The sequence below is a fragment of the Macaca fascicularis genome, chromosome 1, assembly GCF_037993035.2.
Source record: "Macaca fascicularis isolate 582-1 chromosome 1, T2T-MFA8v1.1".
Classification (NCBI taxonomy): Eukaryota; Metazoa; Chordata; class Mammalia; order Primates; family Cercopithecidae; genus Macaca; species Macaca fascicularis.
In genome coordinates, this window is record NC_088375.1 from 144708412 (window position 1) to 144735180 (window position 26769).

Sequence of the window (26769 nt, forward strand, 5' to 3'; positions counted from 1 at the left end):
TAGATAGCTGCCTTCTCTTCTTTCCACTCCCCATCTGCCTCCCCAGGCCCCAACTATTAATTTTCATGCTATCAAAAAATGAAGAATAATTTTTCATACTACAAGAGTATCTAGTCTTCCTTTAGGCTGTAGTTATTTCAAGACTATTATACAAAGGAAGAAAGGTAACAATATAGAATGTCTAATTGCCAAAATGGTGTCAAGGGAATATCAAGAGAAGAAAAAGACATAGATTAAGAAAAGATTGTATGTGTTCAAAAATGCTTGAAGAAATCTGAATTAAATGAGGTTCACTTTAATACAAAATACAAGTTTAACACTGAGTATGTTCTACTTAAAACTTAAGGCTTTAATATTTGAATCTTTAAATATGCTTTTCAAACAAACCGATTTTCCACAATATAAACATTTGTATTGCCTGAAGTAAATCTGACTAAATAAAACCAGCCACGCCAATAGAGAAGCAGAAACATACTAACCAAAAAGACAGTAAATTTTTCAGGGATATTCTACTAAAAAATGTAACAATGATGCTAGCTGGTAATGCTGTTTTTAAATGTATTTTTCCCAACCATCAGAAAAATTTATCAGTAATAATCAAATCTTTACTTTTTTATTCTAAAACACACACACACACACACACACTCTCTCACAAAACTGTTTCGTACTGACTTTTTAAAAAGTTAACAGTTCAATAAAAGCTACAATTTCCTGAATGCTTACCATTACCAGACACTATTTTAATTGCCTTATACATTTTAGTTAATCTAATTCTTTAAAAAAATGAGGTAAGAGTAGAATGATCATCTACTCTCATTTTACAGATAAGGAAACTTAGACAAAGAAAGGCTAACTTGCTTGCTTAACACATGTTATAGATTGAACAACTCTGGGAATCTTACTCTAGAGCTCACTCTTAACCACTATATACTGCCTCTCTCAATATAATCACAGTTATTTCCATATGAGATTGATAAAATTGATAAAATTGCAGATAGGTGTGAAGCTATGGCCAAAGAACAATAAAACATTGATGGATAATCCAGCAACTTTATTAAGACAGATCAAAATTTTACCTGCTTCCCTTTGATATGATCAGGAGACTTTAAGTGCTGCTGAACTGAACTATGTAAGGCAGGGATATACACACTGCAAGCGCTGCAATGAACTGTCTCTACTTTCATCATGTGATCATCTGCAGTAACACCTACAAAAGACATCCAATTATGAAAGAAATGACTCATGTATTATTTCTGACCAATGAAGTTTTTACTACTTAGTTTCCATACCCCTTCTTCCAAAATAAAGATCAGAGTGAACAGGTTTATGTTGAGTATTTCTACCACATCTCATAAATCTACATACGTAGATTTAATATATCGCTAACTAATTAAAATTATTAAGGTATAATTACATTATAGTTCCTAATCAGGTTAAACAACCATGCTCTGAGGCCGGTACATTCACCCTCCCAAAACTATAATATAAAGGAAAACAAATGTTGATTTTCTAGTAAAATAAGAATTTCCATGATTATGAATGTGGATGAGTAAGAAAAGGGGAAATGATGTCAAAACTGGATTCATAAGGAACAAAGATATTCTGGATCTTGCAAATGGTGACTAGGGTTTATTACAGATGAAGGTATAAACATATGCAGGGGAAGGGTGAAAGAAAATGGTACTTTCTGCAAGTTAGTACGACTGGAACAGAGAAGAAGAGACTAAAGATGAAAATAGAAAAAAAGGGCCTAAATAATAAAGAGCTTTATGTGCCATGCCTAGGAATTTGAACTTGATCCTGGAGAGGATGAGAGGCCACTGAAAGTTCCTGAAACAATGAAATCATGTGGTAAAATCATAGATAAGAAAAACTGGGGCCGGGCGCGGTGGCTCACGCCTGTAATCCCAGCACTTTGGGAGGCCGAGGCGGGCGGATCACAAGGTCAGGAGATCGAGACCATGGTGAAACCCCGTCTCTACTAAAAATACAAAAAATGAGCCGGGCGCAGTGGCGGGCGCCTGTAGTCCCAGCTACTCGGGAGGCTGGGGCAGGAGAATGGCGTGAACCCAGGAGGCGGAGCTTGCAGTGAGCCAGGATCGCGCCACTGCACTCCAGCTTGGGCGACAGAGCAAGACTCCGTCTCAAAAAAAAAAAAAAAAAAAAAAAAGAAAAACTGGAAGTAAGGAAACTACTTCAGAAATACTACAATTGTCAAGACAACAGACAAGGATTTGAACAAATACAGTATTTAAAGGAGACGTAAAGAAACAGATTTGATAAATATTTAAAAGATAGAATTGACGTTCTCAATTGATCAGTACTTGAGATACAGTAAGGAAAAAGTACCTCGTATAACTCTCTACTTCCGGCTTTGGTAGATGGTGCAGGCCCTTTTCAAGATAAATGAAGGAAAAAACTGTGAGGTTTTGTTTTGCTTTCTATGTAAGGTAGGATATGCTCAAAGAGATGATAAATTTTTTGGATATGTTGATTTTGTGTGACTACTGTAGAGAGATGTCAGTAGGCAGATGTGTAAGACTGAGTTCAGAAGAAAGATCTGTGCTAGAAATATAGATGTATAAGTAACGAACATCTAGATACTAACTTAAGTTCTGTAAGTAAGTGAATTTATTAGGAAGGAATATAAAAGGAGATGGTAATGGAGCTAATGACAAGGTACTGAGAAACATCAAATTCTAAAAGACTGCCAGAGAAAGCACAAAGACTAAAAAATGACAAAAGGATAACGAAAACATTAGGCCAGTGAAGTGCCACAGAAACAAAGCAAGAAAAATGATTCATGAATAATGTAGTTAGTAAAAAACGTTATGGAAGATAATGATTCAAAAGAACCTAGAGGAGTTGGTGTTGATAACTTCTGTTACAGCAGTTTCAGTAGACTAAGAGTAGTCGAAAGTTGTTTAATGTGTTTAATGTAATACATGGGAGACGAAGAAGCAGAGACTAGTGTGGATTATGCTTAAAGAAGCATGGTTATTTGGTTATTTAAAATGAAAAAGAAGATAGGTTACTTAGGAAAACTAGCGTCTATTTTTCTTTCCTTTTTTTATTCCTTTTGTTGGCTGTTTTTTGTTTGGTTAGTTTTCGTTTTTGTTTTGTTTTGTTTTTTTAAGTAAAAGCATATTTACAGACTCCAGAGATGGAATCAAAAGAGAAGGAAAGACTAAAAAACAGAAGAGTTCATAACTTGAATTTTGGGAGAAGGAATAACAGAAACAGAGAACAGAGAGAAGTATCTTTCATCCAGAGGAAAAGGTAACTTTTCCTCTCAAACTGAAGTGAAGAAAGTAATGGCAGGTAATGATAAATTTGTAAGCATGAGAACAGGAAGACAAAGAAGTTCATTTCTGGTAACTCACTCAGAGCTACTGTATATATGACTGTACTATATCACTCTAGTGGCTATCATTTACATTTAAACAGGTAAAAATACATGTAGAATTTTAAAATAATTTGTTTTAAATACTTACCTTCCATAACATCTTTTTCAATTATTTTAACTACTTCTGTTTGATTATTTGTCTGTTGCTTACGAATAGATGTTTTCTTGAATTTATTCACCATACACTCCTAGAAAACAAAACAGAAAGAATCCAAATAGTTTTCAATGAGTACTCAATATAATGCTTAGCACCATGTTCATCCTATGGAAGATACAATATCTGCTATATAAGAATTAATATCTTTTCTCAAGGAGTTTACAATTTAGTTGAAAAGATAATCATAAAATATTAGGAACCTACAAAAAGTATTCACTTTTCAAAGTATATTTTAAGCATATAGAGAAAGGGATCAAAGGGAGCTAGAATATTTAAGAGGTCTTCCAGAGTAGGTGGGTATTTAAGTTATAAAGGACACACAGAAACTCATTAAGGAAATAAATTACAGAAGAAAATAAAGGGTCACAGTTAGTTCTATGAGGATTACGGTGGTATGAATGTTCACTTTTTTTTTTTTTTAGATGGAGTGTCACTCTGTCGCCCAGGCTGGAGTGCAGTGGCACGATCTCTGCTCACTGCAACCTCTGCCTCCCGGGTTTAAGGGATTTTCCTGCCTCAGCCTCCTGAGTAGCTGGGATTACAGGCACGTGCCACCACGTCTGGCTAATTTTTGTATTTTTAGTAAAGACGGGGTTTCACCATGTTTTTCAGGCTGGTCTCAAACCCCTGACCTCGTGATCCACCCGCCTCAGCCTCCCAAAGTGCTGGGATTACAGGTGTGAGCCACTACGCCCGGCCTGATCACTGTATTTTTTTGTTGTTGTTTTTAGCCAGTGTTTTTATTTTATTTTATTTTATTTTAATTTTACTTTTAGTTGCAGGATGAATGTGCAAAATGTGCAGGTTTGTTACATAAGTATACATGTGCCATGGCGGTTTGTTACCCCTATTGACTAGTCCTATAAATTCCCTCTCCTTTCCTCCAACCCCACAACAGGCCCGGGGTGTGTTGTTCCACTGCCTGTGTCCATGTGTTCTCATTGTTTGACTCCCACTTACGAGTGAGAAGATGCAGTGTTTGGTTTTATGTTCGTATGTTAGTTTGCTGAGGATGATGGCTTCCAGCTTCATCCATGTCCCTGCAAAGAACATAATCTCATTCCTTTTTGTGACTGCATAATATTCCCTGGTGTATATGTACCACATTTTCTTTATCCAGTTTATCAGTGATGGACATTTGGGTTGATTCCATTAGTTCGCTATTGTAAATAGTGCTCCAATAGACATATGTGTGCATATGTCTTTATAGTAGAATGATTTATATTCCTTTGGGTATATACTCAGTAATGAGATTGCTCTGTCAAATGGTATTTCTGATTCTAGATCCCTGAGGAATCTCCATGCTGTCTTCCACAATCATTTAACTAATTTACATTCCCACCAACAGTGTGAAAGTGTTACTGTTTCTCCACGGCCTCTCCAGCACCTATTGTTTCTTGACTTTTTTTTTTTTAATTATACTTTAAGTCCTAGGGTACATGTGCACAACGTGCAGGTGTGTTACATATGTATACTTGATGATCACTGTATTTTTAACTTTCTAATAATTCCATCTCTTCTGTCCAAATTAATTTTATGTACAATTAGCAGTCTAGCTCAAGCCCCTTCTTTAAGCATTCCTTAACATTCCCAACCGTCTTTCCCTTTGCCAAACCCCTACGATACTTCTGAATTCCTGGCATTGGCACTGAATATTTAACTGCTCTGAGCATAATCTTTCATGATAAAAATGAGTTGTTATAGGACTCAACTGAAATAATGAATGAATGTAACCAGCACAACTCCAGTTAACGGATGACAGCTGACTCTACATCAGTGAAGTTGTTAAAGGACACCTCCCCCAGAAACAACTGTGAAAAATGTAATCATTTCTGAAATAACAAATACAAATTCTATTATAGAGGAATTCACAAGTAATTCTGGGTTAATTTTAAAGCAACTCTTTCTTTAAATAGTAAATTAAAATTTTAGAAACATAAATGCAAGAGATGGGGAAAGTGAAAAATGAAATCTTAAGAAATTCATATCAATAAAATGCTTCTCACTTCAAAAACAGCTACTTACATGCAAAAACTCCATAACTACTTTATCAAATTTAGTTTGTTTCTGTATATGATCTAACGTTTCCTGATGTGAAGAACTTTCCAGATGCAGTTCAATATCTTTTTCTTCAAACGTTCGAAATTTACAAAATGAACACGTAAATGCCATTCTGTAAGAGAAAAAAAAGTTTTCCTTTAAATATTACTTTATTCACTTATAAAGAGTTCATAAGAATATACCATTAAAACTAATTTTACCAACATAAATGATTTCCTTTCTTCCATTTTATGACTGAATTAAACTTAGCTTAAATCTAAAAAAACTATTTCTTTAAGTACTTATTTGGACCGCACCCATACACCACTTTGCATTTCTGGCCCACTTTGGAGCTTCCGAGTAGGAAAAATGGAACCAGTGGATCTATAAGTTATCCACTTCAAGCCTGGACCAATTAAAAAGCCAAAGCAAACCTCAAGAAGTATCGAGTTCCAAAGTTCTGCAACTTATTTTACATGTTGTTCCATCCTCAAGCTTCTAAACCAATGGTAGTATCATATCAACAAAGCAAAGTGGCACACCACCAGACAATCATAACTCACTCCTATGGAATTCTTGGGTGATAAAAGTCTTGCCTTCTAAAGACTACTTCACTTCAGGATAATTAATAGGCCTGGACTGGACAAATGCATGCATCTGTAAGCTCAAGAGCCACTCCATAATGAACAGTCCCACCTAATTGTTTCTTTTTTTGTTTGTTTGTTTGAGATGGAGCCTCGCTCTGTTGCCCAGACTGGAGTGCAGTGGTGCAATCTAAGCTCACTGCAACCTCCACTTCCTGGGTTCAAGCGGTTCTCCCACATCAGCCTCCCAAGTACCTGGGACTACAGGCATGCACCACCATACCTGGCTGTTTTAGTAGAGATGGGGTTTTTGCCACCTTGGCCAGGCTGGTCTTGAACTCCTGACCTCAGGTGATCCGCCTGCCTCGGCCTCCCAAAGTGCTGGGATTACAGGTGTGAGCCACTGTGCCCAGCATAACTGTTTCTATCTTATGTTATTTTCTTTTCCTCGAATTATGCTAGCAGTCACGTAACTGGTTTCTGTCTCCAGTCTCCATTTTCCAATTAATTCTTTGCAATGCTACTAGATTTATTTTCCTGGTTGAGAGTATGAGCTCTGGAGCCAACTGCCGAGTTCATATCCTAATTCCATTTTGTGATCTTGGGCAAGTTACTTGACTTCTCTAGGCCTTGGCTTTCTTACATTGAGATGAGAACGCTCACAGAGGTGTCTGAGGATTTTTAAAAATTAATGCATACAAAGCCCTTAGAACATTTCCTAACACACAATTACTCAATTAATTATTGTTACTTCCTATAGCAGGTAAGAGCACATTACTGCTCAAAGGGCTTCATTAGCTCTGTAAGCTCAAAAAACAAAGACAAAAATGTTTTTGCTGCCATCCAGGAAATTTCCTAATCTCTCCTTTTTGGCTTACTCACCAATACCTTTAATAATATCTGGCACAGCATGTCTCCATTAAATGTTTAAATTAGATTATACCTTTCATCCCATTAGAGTCACTTCAATCTACACTGCTTTCAATTTTCTAAATAACAATAACACATTCCTATTTATTTGCTTTGATGGCAAGCCATGGCCTCTACCTGGGCTGCCTCTCACAACTCCTCCTGTAACCCTACCATTCCCAGATCAATTCAAATACCACATCCATCATGGTCACCTCCCCTGATTTCCCTGCACCCTTATTTACTTATTTTTCGAGACAGAGTCTTGCTCTGTTGCCCAGGCCATAGAGTGCAGTGGTGCGAACTCAACTCACTGCAACCTCCACCTCCCAAGCTCAAGCTATCCTCCCACCTCAGCCTCCCAAGTGGCTGGGACCACAGCCGCATGCCACCACACCTGGCTAATTTTTGTATTTTTTGTAGAAATAAGGTTTCACCATGTTGCCCAAGCTGGTCTTGAACTCCAAGGCTCAAGCTATCCACCCACCTTGGCCTCCCAAAGTGCTGGAATTACAGGCATGAGCTAGCACGCTTGGCCTCCTACACTCTTATTTAGAAGTTATTTCTCATGAGACTACATTGTACTTCTCTTCTGGTATCCTTCGTCATACACTATTATTTATGTACATCTCTCACACATCCATCTCTTTCTCCCTAGGTTCCCTTAAGGGTAGGTATAAACCTTTCCATGCTCTTTATTATGTTGAAAGCATTCAAATATCCAAGGGAACCTATCACAAGAATAGTGATTTACTCAATCTCGAATCCTCATAACTCAAAGTAAAACTGCTCTGATAAGTGAAAATAATCTAGACTACTTTGAAGAAATTATATCCTACAATGATAATTTATGAGTTGACATTCTTTTGGTTATATCATCAGATTTATATTTAGAGTTACAGAGAACATAGCTAAATGAAAGTTCAGTTCTTTCATTTTCTCCAAATCACAATTTTATATATTATATTAACATTAACATAATCCAGATTATGTTAACATGAACGTAATTCAGAGCCGAAATTTTTAATGAGAAAAATATTCATAGGGCAATTAAATTTAAAAAATTGCATCTTATAATGTAAAATGATTTTTACACTCCAAGAGGCTGATAATTTAAATTCATTTCTACACCAAAATATAACTATGACTGTTGCTTCTACCAAAAGAAGGAATCACAAGAGATAATGAGTGGGACAGAGAACTCACAAGGACTAAAAATAGCAGTAGTTCTTAAAACTAGAACTACTCTTCTTTTTATGGATTGTTTTGTTTTGTTTAGAGATGAGGTCTTGCCATGTTGCCTAGGCTGGCCTCAAACTTCAGGGCTCAAGGCTTTAAGAAAAATTAAGACATTTTTTTTAAAAATGCTAAATTGCTTTCTAGTAGTTATAATATTATAATGTCACCAAGAAACTGTAAGTGTCCTTTGATCATTCCTTAATCAGCAAATCAAATTTCTCCTTAGTAATAAAATGGCATACTGTTATTTAAATTTTTAGTTTAAATTACTGTTAAAACAATTTCCTTAAAATTATTACTAGCTGCTGTTTCCTTATCATATTAAATATTAAACATTTTAGTTTTCTTACTTTTTAAAATAATTTGGGTAATGTTTTAATCTAATTTGGACATTAATCATTTCTCATGTTTATATTTTTCGAGTCTGTTTGCTTTCCTTTCAAATTTTAAGTTTTTATTTAGCCAAATCTGCTCATCATTTCCTTTGTAATTTATTCTATAACTTTTAAGCCTGGGAAAAAAATCTCCTTGCAGAACATTTTGTTTTTCTGTAATTTCATTTTCTTTTTAACTACATTCATTCCAGGTGTCATATGAGGAAGCTCTAAACTTATTTTTGTTATTATTTCATTGTTCAATCAATTCCCCTCTTATTTCTAATATCCTCTTTATTAAATATTACATTCTTCCTGACAATCTGCTCACAGGCTAATAATTCTGATATAGTAATTAGTTTTGTGTATTACCATGTATTTTTAACTATTACAGCTTTTTAATGAATGATTATCTATAAAAGTCAGTACCGGCTGGGCACGGTGGCTCAAGCCTGTAATTCCAGCACTTTGGGAGGCCGAGACGGGCGGATCACGAGGTCAGGAGATCGAGACCATCCTGACTAACACGGTGAAACCCCATCTCTACTAAAAAATACAAAACACTAGCCAGGCGTGGTGGTGGGCGCCTGTAGTCCCAGCTACTCAGGAGGTTGAGGCAGGAGAATGGCATAAACCCAGGAGGCGGAGCTTGCAGTGAGCTGAGATCCAGCCACTGCACTCCAGCCTGGGCGACAGAGCAAGACTCCGTCTCAAAAAAAAGAAAAAAAAAAGTCAGTACCTACCCATTTACTCTTCTTCAGAACTTCCTTTGGGATCTGGATTGGAAAGAACTTACATATTTGTAATATTTAGTTCCTGCCCATGAAAATCACTGTCTCCATATAGTCAAACCTCAATGACAAGTATGTCTTTTTAAGAATGCTGTTATTTCTGGATATTTTATATTTCTGGATTGCCATTATAAATAGAATGCCTTTTTTCTTATGTTTTCTAAGTAGTGATTACATATAAATATCAAAAATCAAAAGCATTCCTCTATATCTTTGAACAAGCCTTTTCATTTGAATCTTAAGAACTTTTTCACATTACAATTGATGTGTTTGCCTTTTCTAGGTAATCATTTTTTAATGAGCCTAATTTTCTGACTCTAAGCACAAACCTGTATCCATCTCCGTATTTCTCACTGTTTTTTTCTCTTCTGCGCCTTTGTTTCTCTCTCCGAGCCTCAATTCGTCGCTTTTCTTCCTCTTCATTTTTAGGATCAGTTTTTGCTAGGATATCACACAAAAAAGTAAAAGCTAAAATTCATTTTTCCATTCTCTCTTTCCAATCATCAGTTCATAAAGTATATACTTATGAGGTTTACTTAGTGATTGTAATCTAAAATTGAACTCACTGAAAAAATCGGAGTTTGAGATTATCCAGTATTTCTTAAACTTCACTAAATTAACTTCATTCATTTGAATACCATCATCACAAATTCCGTCATATCTGCTTGTCATCTATGTGATTATTTGCTACATATTTTTCTTTAAATATGCTCATTTGTCCTATCCTTATTCTAAGCAATAATATCCTTATCACCTAAAATTATCTTGGGCACCATATACTTTGGGAAACACTAAAGCAACCTGCCCCAGCATGAAAATGGAAGTCCAGTAAACACTGCAGAGACCTGGATGCAAGAACTCATATTCATATTGTAGGAGCTCTCGGAAAGTTTCTTAAAATTTATAATCTCCAAAATAAAAGCACATTTGTTCTCTTTTTTAAAAAAATTGTCTATTGTAGGCCGGGCGCAGTGGCTCAAGCCTGTAATCTCAGCACTTTGGGAGGCCGAGACGGGTGGATCACGAGGTCAGGAGATCGAGACCATCCTGGCTAACACGGTGAAACCCCATCTCTACTAAAAAATACAAAAAACTAGCACAGTGAGGTGGCGGGCGCCTGTAGTCCCAGCTACTTGGGAGGCTGAGGCAGGAGAATGGCGTAAACCTGGGAGGCGGAGCTTGCAGTGAGCTGGGATCTGGCCACTGCACTCCAACCTGGGGGACAGAGCGAGACTCCGTCTCAAAAAAAAATTCTCTATTGTGATAAAATACACAAAACATAAGATTTACTAGTTTAACCATTTTAAAATGTGCAATTCAATGGCATTAAGTACATTCACAAAGTTATGCAACCATCTCCACTATCTAGTTACAGAACTTTTCATCAACCCATAAAGCAGTCACTCCCCATTTCAACCCTACCCTAAGGCCCTGGTAACTACTAATCTGCTTTCTGATCTACGGATTTGCCTACTCTAGGTATTTCATATACCTAGAATCATCCTGTCTGTTGCCTTTTTGGTCTGACTTTTATTTAGCATGTTTTCACAGCTCACCCACGTTGTGCCATGTATTAGTAAGTACTTCCTTCTTTTTTATGGTTTAATAATATTCCATTATATGAATATTCCACATTTTTAAAACCATTCATCTGTTGATGTGTATTTCAATAGTTTCTACCTTTTGACTACTATGAATAATGCTACTATAAACATTCATATATAAATTTTTGTTTGGGCCAGGCACAGTGGCTCATGCCTGTAATCTTAGCACTTTGGGAGGCTGAGGCGGATGGATCACTTGAAGCCAGGAGTTCGAGACCAGCCTGGACAACATGGCAAAACCATCTCTACTCAAGATGCAACAATTAACTGGGTGTGGTGGTGCACATCTGTAGTCCTAGTTACTCAGGAGGCTGAGGAATGAGAATTGCTTGAACCCAGGGGCAGAGGTTGCAGCGAGCCAAGACTGCGCCACTGCACTCCAGCCCGGGCAACAGAGTGAGATCCTGTCTCAAAAATAAAAATAAATAAATAAATAAATTTTTGTTTGAATACTATTTTAAATTCTTTGGAGTAGAAGAACACCTAGAAGTAGAACTGCTGAATCATATGGACAGTCTATGTTTAATTGTTTCAGGAAGCACCAATCTGCTTCCCACAGTGGCTTCACTGCTTTACATTCCCATCAGTAATGTGTGAAGGTTCCAATTTCCCCATATCCTTGTCAACACTTGTTATTTTCCTTTTATTATTATGACTATCCTAGTGGGTATGGAGTGGTATCTCATTGTGAGCAGGTTCCTTCTTGTACATTTAACTTTATACTTAAAAAAAAAAAAAAACTTAACGATTTGCCCTTAAATTTTTCCTTTTATGCACTGCTTATCCTTTTAGATGGCCTTTGAAAAATCTACTTATTTATATATTACCTCAAATAAGTAATTTAATCTTCCTTTCATATGCTAAAACTATGACATGTTGTACTTCTAGCCAAGTGACAGAATAGGGTTCCTTCCCTACTAATTTTCTATAAAGTCACATAGTCTATACTACAGCATAGCAAGACCTTGTATTGAGGAAAATTCAGCAATCATCTTTTTAAATGCCCATTTTACACCTGACAGAGAAGCCATAATTTAATTAAAGAATCTGAGTTTCATTCTTAGCTATACAACACTATTCTCAAGTTTTGTTATATAAAAAAGAGGGTATGGGGGAGGGATACATATTATCTGCTTTAATGGCAAATCAGTTTCTTTATCAAACTTTTGCAATATTTAACTATACACGCAAAATACATCTTTGAAATAGGTCCCAAGAGAATCAACTGAATTTTCTATTATAGTAACATCTAATAAAATTTCAGATTTGATACATAACAGTCTATCAACTGACACATTGTTAAAGGTATCCCCACAACACATACTCTGCTTAGTATCAGGTTTCCAGAATTTCAGGAATTCCAGAAATTCCAGAATATTGTTTCTTATTAAACAATAAGGCATGATGAGAAAGTAATTTCAATACAATTTTTAAACTTTTCTCAAATTTTATATTATAGAAAAGATATGTTGAGGAAAGAATCTAACATTGCAATTTCAGTTTTTTCAAATATTACATAATAAAATGTCTATAATGTTATAATCAGGGAAAAAAGTTATTTTAAAATAAAAGGGAAAAATGAATACAAAGCAAATTTCTGTTACAATCATAGGGAGGTTTAAGAACAGGATTTCTAGAGCATTACTTGCTCTGGAATATATCCTGGCATTACCATTTACTGGTTGTTTGACCTAGGCAGCAAATTATTTATCTATCCTATGCCTGTTTCCTCAGCTGTAGAGGGTTTGATACACAACCACACAGGATTCAGGAAAAAGGAATGGACCAGGGTATGTACATTTAAAGTATCTTTGGGTATTCATGACCAATTATTAACTGCAATAGGGAATTTACAGATCTAATTTCTACAATCGCAATTGTTAAGTAGTTTTGGTATATAAACATGAAAAAATTACCTAAAAGTATGGAATTAAAAAAAATAAAAAGTATCCCGAATCATAGCAATTATGTTTTCTTACTTACTGGGTGATTTGTTGAGGCTTATCTTCTCCATAGGTTTTGCTAGTTTGGGTTTCTTGATAAAGGTTCCACTGGGCTTATTAAACGGCTGCATCATTTTTCTCTTTATTCCTCTTGCAGCAGCAACTGTCACACTGGTGGATTTGTTTTGATAGTCAACAACAATTCCAGGTCTATGAATGCTTCCAAAATCACCCATATGCTGTAAATTTGTGAAATCAATAAGTATTAGCATATTGTCCAAGAAAAACTATGAATTCATATAAAATTTTCACATTAACTATCTACTAATTTTCACCTGAAAATTCCCTGGAATGTAACTAAATTTTACATGTCCATTCTGAAAAAACACATTGAAAAACTCTGTAAATTATTACATAAACTCAAATCCATTGAATTAGTATTTTTATTTCCAGTAGAACAAATAATGAATATTTGCTACCTATGTTTTTACTTTTACATTTCAAAGTTACTTGAGATTATAGACAACATATGTGCCTGTCCAAATGTTACCACTTGTACAACTCTCTGACAACTCCTCTTCAGAGTTCCTAATGGATGTTTTCCCATGAAAAGACCCTAAAAGAAATCTTTATTTTACTAAAACCTGGCTTAAAACTAAGATACACAAAGAAGACCATATTTGTAGTTTGAAGTAAAAAAGATCCAGAAATCATTTAGTATTCTCCCTGTTGAAAAAGGGAATGAGAAGGCGAGATGGAACATTAGTATGAAATAGGAGAGTTAAAGCATAACCATGCATCAACTTCCAAGACACACTTCAGATAAAGAATTGCATCTGACGTTCCATTCACATTCTTACCTAGAGAAACATTTTCTGACCCCGAAGCCCAAGAAACAAAAGTTTACAGATGAAGAGTCATGCAACCAAACGACTCTTTGTGTCCCTTCCTCTTCTCTTGTCATTATTCAAATCTACACCAAGAGGCCACATGTCCACAGAAATTTATTCTGCTAATCTTACTTTTAGAAGATAAAGATGGAGGAGTAATCTGAAGAGAAGGACCCAAGGGAAATTGTACAAGTGAAGATTTAAAATGTAGGTCCTATTGGCTCATCTACTTCACTAACAGAAGGAAAGAAAGAACAGTCCATTCAGACTAGAATGGTAAATACAAAGTACAAGAATACTTGCTTTACTATTATGAAAACGAAATTTACTTTTGAAGCCTCATTAAGAAAACACACTTTGCCTAAAATAATATACAGCATGGAAAATATTAAGTGTTTTCCAAATTTCCAAACTAGAATGGATTTTCAATTCAAAACCCAAAGTCTGTCATCCCAACTATTTTCAATTAACCTATGATCATGAAGTATAGTGGGACTGTAATGTATCAGTTGCTTACATTTGTATACTATGCTTAGGAATGCCTAGCTAACCTAGTTGTGTTTCCAGGTAATTTAAAAAGTCATATCAGGAAAATCTTCCTTAATTACACATTAAAGGTGCAATGCATTTTTACATAAGTAAAGAGTAACTGTTAAAAATGCAAAATTTCTACACAAGTGTAACAAGCTACACTGACACACCAAAGGTTAATAACCAGTCAAAAACGTGTATGTATCCTACTACATTTTTTACTAGAAATACTTTCCTCTGCAAAGAAAATATTAAGAGCAGCTGACTTAAAAGGATTCTTACATTATAACAAAAACACAACACTCTTTAAATGATCAGACTATATAACAAGCCCACAATCTACACACACTTACTAGGTAAAATTTCATGTCAATCAAGTGACCTAAGAACATAAAGCATAATGTTTACACTATGCACCCTAACGTTAAACAATTGTAGACTAGTATATTTACTCATTTAAGCAATAATTTACAAAATATTACTTCCTAAGAAGAAATCATAAACGTATCTGTACAGGTGAAAATTATTTCTCAAGAGTAAAACTAGTAACACGAGGGAAAAATAAACAACCAGCAATTGGACATATTGTAAGAGTGAGTTAGCAAAATTACACTGACCACAAATCATTGTACAATCTATTACACACATCAGCTTCTTCACCACATAAACATGGCTAAGCTATCCTGATCTACCATCAACTTTTAGTCTCTTGTGTTTAATGTGAAACATGGAGCTTTGAAGAAATTCTACTTGCTAGAGTTTAGCAACAAAGTATAAACATTTTATCATACATTGCACCTTTAACCTACTCAAAAACTCAAAAAGGGTTCAGTGACCTTTCACAATAATCCACAAACTATTCCACCAGCAAAACTGCTAGTGTTTACAAGGAAAAATGCAACTCCTTTTAACCCCTTTTAGACCAAACCTAACAGCCTCACCTTTTTAATAAAGGGAGATTTGGCACAACTTTATGATCATCTCAAACTGCCACTTATTTTCTGAGGTGCTGGAAAAACTTTTACAGTCAACCTAAAAATTATGTTTATGACTCAGCTTTTGCTTCAAAATACACTGGGATGAACAGTGTTTATTCTAGTTGAAAGCGATGGTCTTGAAAGGGTTTAAAAGAGTGACTAGTGAAAAGAATCTGAAAAGATTCTGTTGTACTTACTCCTCGGCCTCGGCCTCTGCCTGTTGATGGTCCTCCAAAAGCATCATAGTTTCTGCTTCCAAACGTACTTTCAGGATAAGCAGGCGTTCCTCTCCCCCGAGAGCCTACAGGTGCAGGCTTCATATGGGGTGAAGAAAAACTGCTGTAGGAAGAGTAATTCTCTCTTCCTCTGTCCTCCATAAACCCAGGCCTCAATTTTGAACGGGAGTAAGGTGCTTCCCAGCTAGACCCGCCCTGGTTTCTACCTCCGAAAGAGTCAAGGCTATTCCGGTAGGAGCTCTCAAATCGACCACCATAACTACCTCCGAAGCGGCTTTGTTCGGGTTCATTAAAACCATAGCCAGATCTGTACAGATCTCGCCCACCCAGAGAAGACCTGGAGTCGTAAGACTCATAAGGTCCAAACCTGGAAAAGTTGCACAGTGAGGGAAAAAACAAAAGTAAGCTTACTAATGTTAGACAATTCAAAAGACAAATTATCAGATGACATTTATCAACTAAAATTCATTTATACCATACTGGTTTGCACAGTTCTACTTTTGTTCACACTTGATTAGGGCTGGGCAGTTCAACGTGAGACCAGATAGAAAGCTATCTGAGTCAGATTCTAAACATGAATTGAGTTTAGTAAAACTTAGCTTAAAAATCTGCTTCTTAGCAGCTTTTCTATTTTATGAAAAAGAAAGGATTTGTCTGTCATTATTTAAGCCCAGCCCTAGTCTTGGAAAAGGTCATTTGCTAAAGTTCACAAACTATTCAAACGTTTTTGAATCTATCTCTATTATTAAAAATTACAAAACATTTACAACATTTTGGCTTTCAATAAGGACACAAACTGAAGTCTACTTAGATGTAGGTTATTTGTGACACAGAGAGATCCTTTTGCACTCCCAATAATCTATATCACAAACTGCTTCATTGTGTCTGTAGGAGTCAAAATTTGGGGAATTATCTCTGGTTATAAAAATTTGACAATCTGCCAAACTTCAGCCAAGGTCAATTAATCAATCCTCAATCACTTTTTACTTGTAGACTAGAAAATCTAACAAATCTAGAAGGATAAACAGATAAAACATAAAAGTAAAAGATCACCAACATATACCCTCTGCATATGAATTTTCAAGGCAGATGAAAAAGAATACATCTTATAATATATTCAATTATTTGAAAAATTATATCCTTCAGGAAATTATCACATAAAACTATCCTTAAAAAGGGAGCACACAGTCTCCTCGAGGTTTTAAGAGAGTTAACAGAAGAAATAAATCATCTTCCTTCTCACAAACCCAAAGCATGGATTACAAAAGTTGCTTGATATCTTACAACACAATTTTATAAAGACCCACAATTACACATGAGATAAAACAATAACATCTACAGAAATAGCTTATGCACATTACATTCACAATATAAAAGGGCAATAACTGACATATTAAAACATTAAGTGTTACATTACTTCAATTATTTACAGATCACTAAATAGAAGGTAGTATTTACTTCTGAATCCTAGTAACCATATAAAAATTATTCCTATTTCCAACTACATTTTTCAAAACATCTATCACATAAGCAAAATAGTTGCAACTGTTCAGTTTCTTAATTTTTCTTTACTATAAATCATAGTGGCACACTGGAAGCAGAAAGAAGGAAAGTAAGCATCATTCAGTCCATCATTAAGGAATCCGGATCCTTCAATTTATGAAGAAGGATGACTGTTTCACATGTCTACTAACTAGTTTTACTTATATTCAGCAGGAACCTTTGTGCCTCAAAAAGCAGACACCCCTTCTCCTGAAATATGGTCAACCTTAAAGCTTGTAGAAGTAGGTTTAAGCTTTATACAGTAGTAACAGTATAAATACAATCTAGACTAGTAAAAGGTATAGTATTCATGGCTTTAATACAATGCTCCTAGCCTAGAGCACAAGTGCTTTGGTGTAAGTAGTACCTGCCAATAAATAACCTGAACATAATTTTAAAAATATTTATATTATTGCAATATGCTCTTCCTTTAAAATTAGAATTAAAGGAATATGTCTTGAATGTTTCTTAGAAAGCAAATGTTAGACTGTTTCAGTAAAATCCATTCTAGTTAGACTGCTTTGCTAATTTACATAGCACCCCACATTAGAAAAGATTTTTTTTAATTATTAAGAAAAAGCTTCATAAATAATATTTTCAATAACATTTTTATATCATTTTTCAGGATATTTTGATTGACAAGAAGTTAGAAGTAAAAGAATTTTTAAAAAGTTCACTGCTAAAAACAGAGTATCTTACTCTATTGTATTGACATGATATAGTTATCTGGTGTTTTCCTAAAATAATGTCTGCCAGTAATCCTGATTTAAATTTTATCCCATTAATTAACACCTTTAAACATTTAAGGTGATGATTCAATAGCAAACAGTGAAGTTCAAGTATCATAACATGCCTAAAGAATACTTAATATATCCAGAATCTTATAGTTGTCTAATTATTTGGCCAAATGATTAAGCAATTTACCTGCTACCCCCACCACCACCACTGTGATTGTCCATGCCATATGACTGGTTTAGGTAGGACTCCATGGATCTCTGACCCCCATAGGATCCATGGCCATAGTCACGATCCATCCCTATAAGAGTTTAAAAAGAAAAAAGTTATATGATGCTCACCTTTACTGGCACTCAAAAGAAGAATTTTTAGATAAATATCCTTGAATGTCAGACCTCCGTAAGATCCAGGGCCATAATCACGATCCATTCCTAAAAGAGAGTCAATAAGAAATTGTCAGTAAAATACACCATTTTCTTCAGGGATCTTTGCACAAAACACAAGATATTCCTATCTATCTCCTGAGATAATAATTTACTATTAACATTTAAACTAAATTCACACTAAATGCTGAAGGGAAAAACACAAAGATGAGAAGCTACTAAATCAAATTTGCTTAAAAAAAAAGCCTGATATTTCAAAGAAAAACATATTTTCAACTAAAAGTTCTACATTAGAATTATTTTCTTTTTTGATTTTCTTTTGAGACTGGTTATGAGACTGGCTAATTTTTGTATTTTTGATAGAGATGGGCTTTCACCGTGTTGCCCAGGCTGGTTTTGAGCTCCTGGGCTCAAACAATCCACCCGCCTTGGCCTCCCAAAGTGCTAAGATTACAGGCAAGAGTCACTGCACCTGGCCACAGAATTATTTTTAATTTAACCAATATTTATTTGACTAGGGGACTACTATAAGGCCTTGTATTAAGTACTATAGCATATATAATTAATGATACATAATTCCTATTCTTAAGAGAAGTCAGCATTTAATAATGTCAAAGGGGAAATTTTTGTTCTATATGACAGCAGTAGACTATACTTGTTTTATGCATCTAACTCCTCTCTAAATGTCTGAAAACTCAGAAGCAGCCACGTTTCCAATTAGCCTTGTTCACAGTAATTGAAATAGACATTTTTAAAAAGTAAAATCACAGAGTGAGACCAATCTATGGCACTGTGCCTATAAATGATGACTCAACAAACGAATGCAAATTCTAGCAATGTGAACACTAAAAAAAAAAAAAAAGAAAAAAAACTAAGACACAATAAGCATATTGTCTATTTTATTACACTGCAATTCTGCCTATATACCAACCTCTGATATGAAAAATAAATACAACTGGCCGGGCACAGTGGCTCACGCCTGTAATCCCAGCACTTTGGGAGGCCGAGACGGGCGGATCACGAGGTCAGGAGATCGAGACCATCCTGGCTAACACAGTGAAACCCCGTCTCTACTAAAAAATACAAAAAACTAGCCGGGCGAGGTGGCGGGCGCCTATAGTCCCAGCTACTCGGGAGGCTGAGGCAGGAGAATGGCGTGAACCTGGGAGGTGGAGCTTGCAGTGAGCCGAGATCCGGCCACTGCACTCCAGCCTGGGTGACAGAGCGAGACTCCGTCTCAAAAAAAAAAAAAAAAAAGAAAAATAAATACAACAAAAGAGGTAACAAAATCAATTTAGGATGACTATAAAAATCAGAAAGTAAAACAAACATTTAGAATTTGTTTTCTATAAAGTACTTTAAAAATCCCTCATTACTATCCTCCCCAAATGTGATACACAAATAAATACAATGGTACACACAGAGTAAATACCTTAATTTACATTTTTAAAACATTAAATTTTATATAATCATTTAAATATCTCTAGTCCTAACAACAATAATAATGACAACAATAACAACTTTATAAAACTAGTACTCAAAGTCATCCAACTTTAAACCTGGTAGCAACCTAAATGTTCAAAATCAATCCTCTCATTTTATAGACATGGGGAACTGAAGTCCAAAGAGATGAAATGATTTTCCCAAAATTCCATACATATCCTCTTGTCTAGTCTCATGCTATCACTTCTGCATGAAATATTTTCCTCTACTACCCTAAATAGCGGCCTACTGAAACTTTCTAATCTTTTAAAGTCCATTTCAAATACTAATACACTCAAGAAAACTTTTACTGATACTCTCTCAGCTGAGTGTCATCTTTCTTCTGAATGTTATAGGCACAAAAGCCTATAACTCTCACGTGGTGCTTGTGATACTCTGCCTTACTCTGCCATTTGTGGCCTCATCTTAAATTGACCAGTCCTGTGGTAAAATCCAATTTTTATCTTAGAACAGCAGTTGTGAAGGCAGCTGCTGACCACTGGGAGTTGCTGAGAATCTTTCTGGGGATCCACAAGGTCAAAATATTTTCATAAATAACACCTGAACATTATTTGCCTTTTTCACAGAGTTGACACTTGCACAGAAGGTGCAAAAGCACTGGTGAATAAAAATGCTGGTGACCTAGCACAGATCAAGGCAGTGGCAACAGATTGTACTGGTAGTCATTACATTCTTTTTTTTTTTTTTTTTTTTTTTTGAGACGGAGTCTCTCTCTGTCGCCCAGGCTGGAGTGTAGTGGCCGGATCTCAGCTCACTGCAAGCTCCACCTCCCGGGTTTACACCATTCTCCTGCCTCAGCCTCCCGAGTAGCTGGGACTACAGGCGCCCGCCACCTCGCCCGGCTAGTTTTTTGTATTTTTTAGTAGAGACGGGGTTTCACCGTGTTAGCCAGGATGGTCTCGATCTCCTGACCTCGTGATCCGCCCGTCTCGGCCTCCCAAAGTGCTGGGATTACAGGCTTGAGCCACCGCGCCCGGCGTCATTACATTCTTTAACATTACACGCTTACAGTAAAAATAATAAAATACAAATGCCAATTTCTCCTCAGAATGTCCTTGACGAAGCAGTAAGAATTATCAATTTTATTAAAACATGACCTTTAAGTACACCTTTTTTTATATTCTCTGTAATGAAAGGGAAAACATATCAAGCAATTTGGCTGCCTACCAAAGTACCATAGCTCTCCCAGGAAAAGCTATTGTGCAAGTGTTTGGTTTGTGAATTAAATCAGCCACTTTTTACAAGGAACACTCTTTTTACTAGAAAGACTGACAGACAAATACGATGGTTTTCAGATTTGGGCATCTGGCAGATATTTTCTTAAAAATGAACTAAGTGTGACGTGGCGTGGTAGCTCACGCCTGTAATCCCAGCACTTTGGGAGGCTGAAGCGGGTGGATCACGAGGTCAGGAGATCGAGACCATCCTGGCGAACAAGGTGAAACCTCCTCTCTACTAAAAATACAAAAAATTAGCCAGGCATGGTGGCGGGCGCCAGTAGTCCCAGTTACTCTGGAGGCTGAGACAGGAGAATGGCGTGAACCCGGGAGGTGGAGCTTGCAGTGAGCTGAGATCGTGCCACTGCACACCAGACTGGGCAACAGAGCGAGACTCGTCTCAAAGAAAAAAAAAAATGAACTAAGTGAAACCATTGTTTTAACAAAAACGCTGACATTATTTGTTGTCAATGATAAAATTCATGCTTTCAAGTGAACATGAGAATTTTTTAAAAGTTGTATCTACCACCTTCAGCTTGACAGCTTCCCAATACTTATAGACTTTCTGATAAGGCTGGTGGTGGTATTACTGAATATGATTTTTTAAATATTGTGCCATAAAACCTATCAATATTTGGAAAATCTGCATTTTATATAAAAACCACTATTTTCCAAATAATGTCGATATTACAAAATAATATATGGTAAAAAAGATCCATTCAAAGTACAAGACATACTAATGGGTTTTAATATAACAGTACAAAAAGTTTATCAATACACAAAACACATAGAGATATTTTACTGCTTTTTTCATTTGAAGACTTCAAATCTGGTGTGTAATTTACACTTACAGAGCACCTCAATTCAGACTATACATGTTTTAAGTGCTAAATAGTAACATGTAGCTAGCAGCTACCAAACTGGACAACACAGTCCCAGATTAATAAAATAGTTAATTTTTTGTGATAAAGTTGGTAAGTATATAGTAAATTTATGCTCATATATTAGAGGATAATTCTAAGATTAAAATAAAGTTTTAAAAATGGAAAGTTTTCCTCTAAGGCCTCATATTTAAAAATAAGATTATGTTTAATCAGGTACACAGAGGAAAAAATCTTATGTTTTATTTCTGCTAGTTTCTATTTTGAGTTAGCATTGGCTGCCTTTGAATACTAAAACCTTCAGTTTTTATTCTATTTTTATTTCACTATAATCAAAATTATTAACATTTATTGCACACTAACCATGCATGTGTTAGATACTCTGAAATGTACAAAAATTAATAAAGCTACTTTTATATAGCGATGATTCTGGTTGATTGCTCATAGAACTGTTACTACTCATTTAAACAGGAGGAAAAGTCTTTATATTGTATACAGTGTAGTTATAGGGCTATAGATTCTGTAAGATGACTGCTTTTATATAAATTTTTCTTCCAGTCACCAAAATGAATTTTAAAATCCCTTTAAAAAATAAAACTGTGAGAACATAGTAGTATCTCTTAAATGAAAGTAATTTACCAACAAAAATAAAACTGACCTAATAATTTAAATCAAATACATGCTCAAAAATGCTAAAACTCATTTTTAATTAAAACACAAAGAAGCAGCTGCAAAATACTGGGGGAAAAACTGACCTATGGGCTGGGCAAGGTGGCTCACACCTGTAATCCCAACCCTTTGGGAGGCCAAGGTAGGTGGATCAGCTGAGGTCAGGAGTTCAAGACCAGTCTGACCAACATGGTAAAACTCCGTCTCTACTAAAAAATACAAAAAAAATTAGCCGGGCGTGGTGGTGGGAGCCTGTAATCCCAGCTACTCAGGAGGCTGAGTCAGGAGAATCGCTTGAATCCATGAGGTGGAGGTTGCAGTGAGCTGAGATGGCGCCACTGCACTCTAGCCTGGGCCACAAGAGAGAAACTCCGTCTTTTAAAAAAAAAAAAAAAAATTAAAAACTGACCTATGACCAAAATAACTAGCTATGTGACATTAAGTCTTGAGTGGGACTACTTTTTAGCAACTCTACACTACCAGCAGCCTACTACAAGATACCAGCATCTACCACCTAGGTTATTGCACAAGTCTCCTAACTGGTTTTCCTGCTCCACTTTTGCTCCTTTGCTGTTTATTCTGAAGACAATAGCCAGAATAATTCTGATAAAATGTAAGTTCAATCATGTTCAATGCTCAGTAACCTCCAATGGCTTCCTCTTATTCCAAGTAAAAGCCAAACCTTAAAATAACACATAAGAACCTATACCAGTGGTTTTAACTACCAGAGATTTTGCACCCCCTGGGGACATTGGCAATGTCTGAAACATTTTTGGATGTCACAACTAGGGGGCAGATGCTACTGACATCTAGCATATAGAAGCCAAGGAGGCTGTTAAAAGTTCTACGATGCACAGGACATCCCCCTACAACAAAAAATTACCCAGTCCAAAATGTAAGAAATTTGAGAAACCCTGCCCTACATGATCTGCCTCATCACCTCTTAACTTCATTATCAATTTTATACACCCCTGTTCACTCCACTCCTACACCACCAGGTCCCTTGATGTTTCTAGAACACAAGGTGTATACCCATTTTGGCAGCTGCTGTTCCCTCTGCCTGGAATGCTCATTCCCCTGAACCTGCACTGTTTACTCCCTCAACTTTTTCAGGTCTTCACTTGCTATTGCTTCTGATATATAAGCAAATTATCTTTGATTTTCAATGCTTTCTCGCTACACCTCAACACTCTAACCTTGTCTTAAGATTGCTCAGCAAAAAATCATCTGTTCTAGTCAAGCCAGCGTTAAGGTCTTGCTCTGTCACCCAGGCTGGACTGCAGTGGCACAATCATAGCTCACTGCAGCCTTCACCTCCTGGGCTCAATCAATCCTCCCATCTCAGCCTCTAGAGTAACTGGAACTATAGGGGGGCACCACCACGCAAAAAAATGTTTTTTTTGGGCCGGGCGCGGTGGCTCAAGCCTGTAATCCCAGCACTTTGGGAGGCCGAGATGGGCGGATCACGAGGTCAGGAGATCGAGACCATCCTGGCTAACACGGTGAAACCCCGTCTCTACTAAAGAATACAAAAAACTAGCTGGGTGAGGTGGCGGGCGCCTGTAGTCCCAGCTACTCAGGAGGCTGGGGCAGGAGAATGGTGTAAACCCGGGAGGTGGAGCTTGCAGTGAGCTGAGATCTGGCCACTGCACTCCAGCCCGGGCGACAGAGCAAGACTGTCTCAAAAAAAAAAAAAAATTTTTTTTGTAGAGACAGGGTCTCACTATGTTGCCCAGGCTGGTTTCAATCACCTGGCCTCAAGCAGTGCTCCTACCTCAGGCTCCCAAAGCACTAGGATTACAGGCATGAGCTAGCGCACCCTTTTCTCTCCCTTTTTCTATATGCTATTTATATAAAAGGTATTATGAAGCAAGAAGGAAAATATGGAGACACTGGAAATACATATTCCTTCCAAGAAATAGTGTGGGGAAAATCTGTACCGTGCCATGTTTTCCAATGCCTTCTACTTCATTTCACTTCCTAGAAAATACAGTGCTAACAATAAAATATATTTTTGGCTTTTTGGTACCTATGCATTGTTTATTTCTTAAAGCCTATAAGTCTTCCTCTAAATCGCTTCATGGCTTTCATACTCACCTATCTTAAATCTATGCTCAAATATCATCTTTTTAGTGAGTCCTTCCCCAGAGACTCTAAAACTGCAACACATACAAGTACACACACACATTTATCCTCCTTCTCTGTTATTCTCCCTAGCAATGATCATCATCTAACATACAATATATATTACTCCTTTTTTCCCCTGTGGACTAAATTATGACATATATATTATTTCTTAACTTGTTTACTATTTCATCCCACTAGACTGAAAGCCTCACAAAGGCAGGAATATTTGTCCATTTTGTTCACTGCTATATTCCCACCTCCTAGAATGATATCTGATGCCCAGCAGACACTAAATATTCGCTGAACAATGTCAAATAGAATCCCTGAAATTAAGTTCCTCATTTGTAAACTATAAATAATCTAGACCTAGAAGTACTGTCAAGCATTGGCCTTTAATAAGAGGTGCCTTCCAAAATCAGAGTGGTTTTGCACAACATACACAGCCAAAGACCACTTACACTGAAATTAAGATTCGAGAGGTATAGGCTATGTCTGAACAGAGAGACTTTGAAAAAGCTCCCCAGGAGATTCCAACAATCACCCTCAGATGAGAACCACTATCATAACTAAAATTAGGAGAAAAAATAAAAGTCATAATATTAGATCTTATTGCAACACCGTATAATAAATAAATGTCTAGCCCTGCATGAGTCTGCATTTCAAGTCCTATGTTTAGACATTAAATCCAACTATCCAGTAAATCCTAGATGGCCTCTTATCATTACAAATTATCTCCCTCTTCCCCTTCCCCTCCCCCTCTCCCTTGTAAAAGCACTAGTCCTACATTCCAGTTTAAAATTCTGGATTCGTTTTTATTCAACCCTCTCAATTTTCTGCCCATTACTAGTCAGCCTGCAAGTTCTGCTAATTTGCTCTTTATTTTTAAGATTACTACTATCACCTCCCAAGTTCAAGGTCTTAAAATCTTTATATCAAAACTTATGAAACGGCTTTCTCGATTTTCCAGTTTTCAATATAACCTACATGTGGATGCAAATTAAACTTCCTTTGGTAATTTTCAATTTCCAGCTCACAAATATATTCTTCAGTACTAACTCCCTATATGCTAAGACTTTTTAGCCCACATGAAATCCGAAGTTTATCTTAATCTTTAAAGACGATAAAATAAAAATCAACTGTTCAGTGATTATTCCCATCAATGGCATAGTCTTTAGTAGTACATTTGCTTCAGTTTTACTTTGCGAATATATTCTATTCTGTACGAAAGTGGGATTTTACATCTCTGGCACTCAGGATATTTAATGCCACTCCCTCAAGTCCTTCATATGTTTTTTAACCTGTATTAATTGTTCTTTGTTCTTTTTCGTATTATTATCTTGTGTGGCAGGGCCCTAACTCTAATAACTATCAAAATGACAACCAATTGTATTCTACATACCTCTCATGATTCTATCTAGCTCTATAGTCATAAGTCTAATGTCATGCTCATGTCAATAAACAATCAAGCTTCTTCATGTGCTCCTCTAGACAGCTCTTTATATACTAACACATCTGGACAGACTGAAGAAAATGACCTCAAAAACAAAGTCAAAATACATTACAACACAAGCTACATAGAACCAAGCCAATAATCTACTTAGTCGACATTACTCAATACCAAAGTCTCTAATTCAACCAAAATAACTCAACCAGTGTCTTGTGATTCATCACTCAGAAGGTAGTTAGGCCCTTTGGAACACATTAAAATAATCACAATTCAAACAAAACGGACCAAAAAAAAAAAAAATCAAACTAATGTGAATAACCTCTAACATTTTCTGATAGCAAATTCCCCAATTCAAATACTATATATGGTAAGACAATATTAACACATAAGTGATATATCAAGAACCAAAACAAGGACTGAAATAGGTAGAACTGACTTTCTACATTGATACTATATATATATATATATATATATATATATATATATATATATATATTTTTTATGGGCATGAAGAGAAAAGCTGAAAGAGGATACTTACCATTAAAACCCTGATAAGTATTCCTGCAGGCGGAGTGTGTGTAATC

At 36.1% G+C, this 26769-nt stretch overlaps 1 protein-coding gene across 5 annotated transcripts in view; it reads right to left on the reverse strand.

The window, feature by feature from the left end:
- The window catches only part of ZNF326 (zinc finger protein 326), a 220675-nt gene that overhangs the window by 11910 nt on the left and 181996 nt on the right, over positions 1-26769 (reverse strand). For 2 of the 5 annotated variants that reach the window (XM_074002006.1, XM_065519063.2), the window contains 9 exons: positions 26724-26768; positions 18354-18389; positions 18148-18259; positions 15643-16048; positions 13088-13286; positions 9830-9941; positions 5589-5736; positions 3495-3594; positions 1077-1207 (listed from right to left, as the gene is read on the reverse strand). In XM_074002006.1, the coding sequence (XP_073858107.1) occupies positions 1077-1207; positions 3495-3594; positions 5589-5736; positions 9830-9941; positions 13088-13286; positions 15643-16048; positions 18148-18259; positions 18354-18389; positions 26724-26768 (1289 nt within the window). Of the gene's footprint in view, positions 1-1076; positions 1208-3494; positions 3595-5588; positions 5737-9829; positions 9942-13087; positions 13287-15642; positions 16049-18147; positions 18260-18299; positions 18390-26723; position 26769 lie in introns of all 5 variants that reach the window. The other 3 variants (XM_074002009.1, XM_065519069.2, XM_074002014.1) reach the window with 3 other exon arrangements.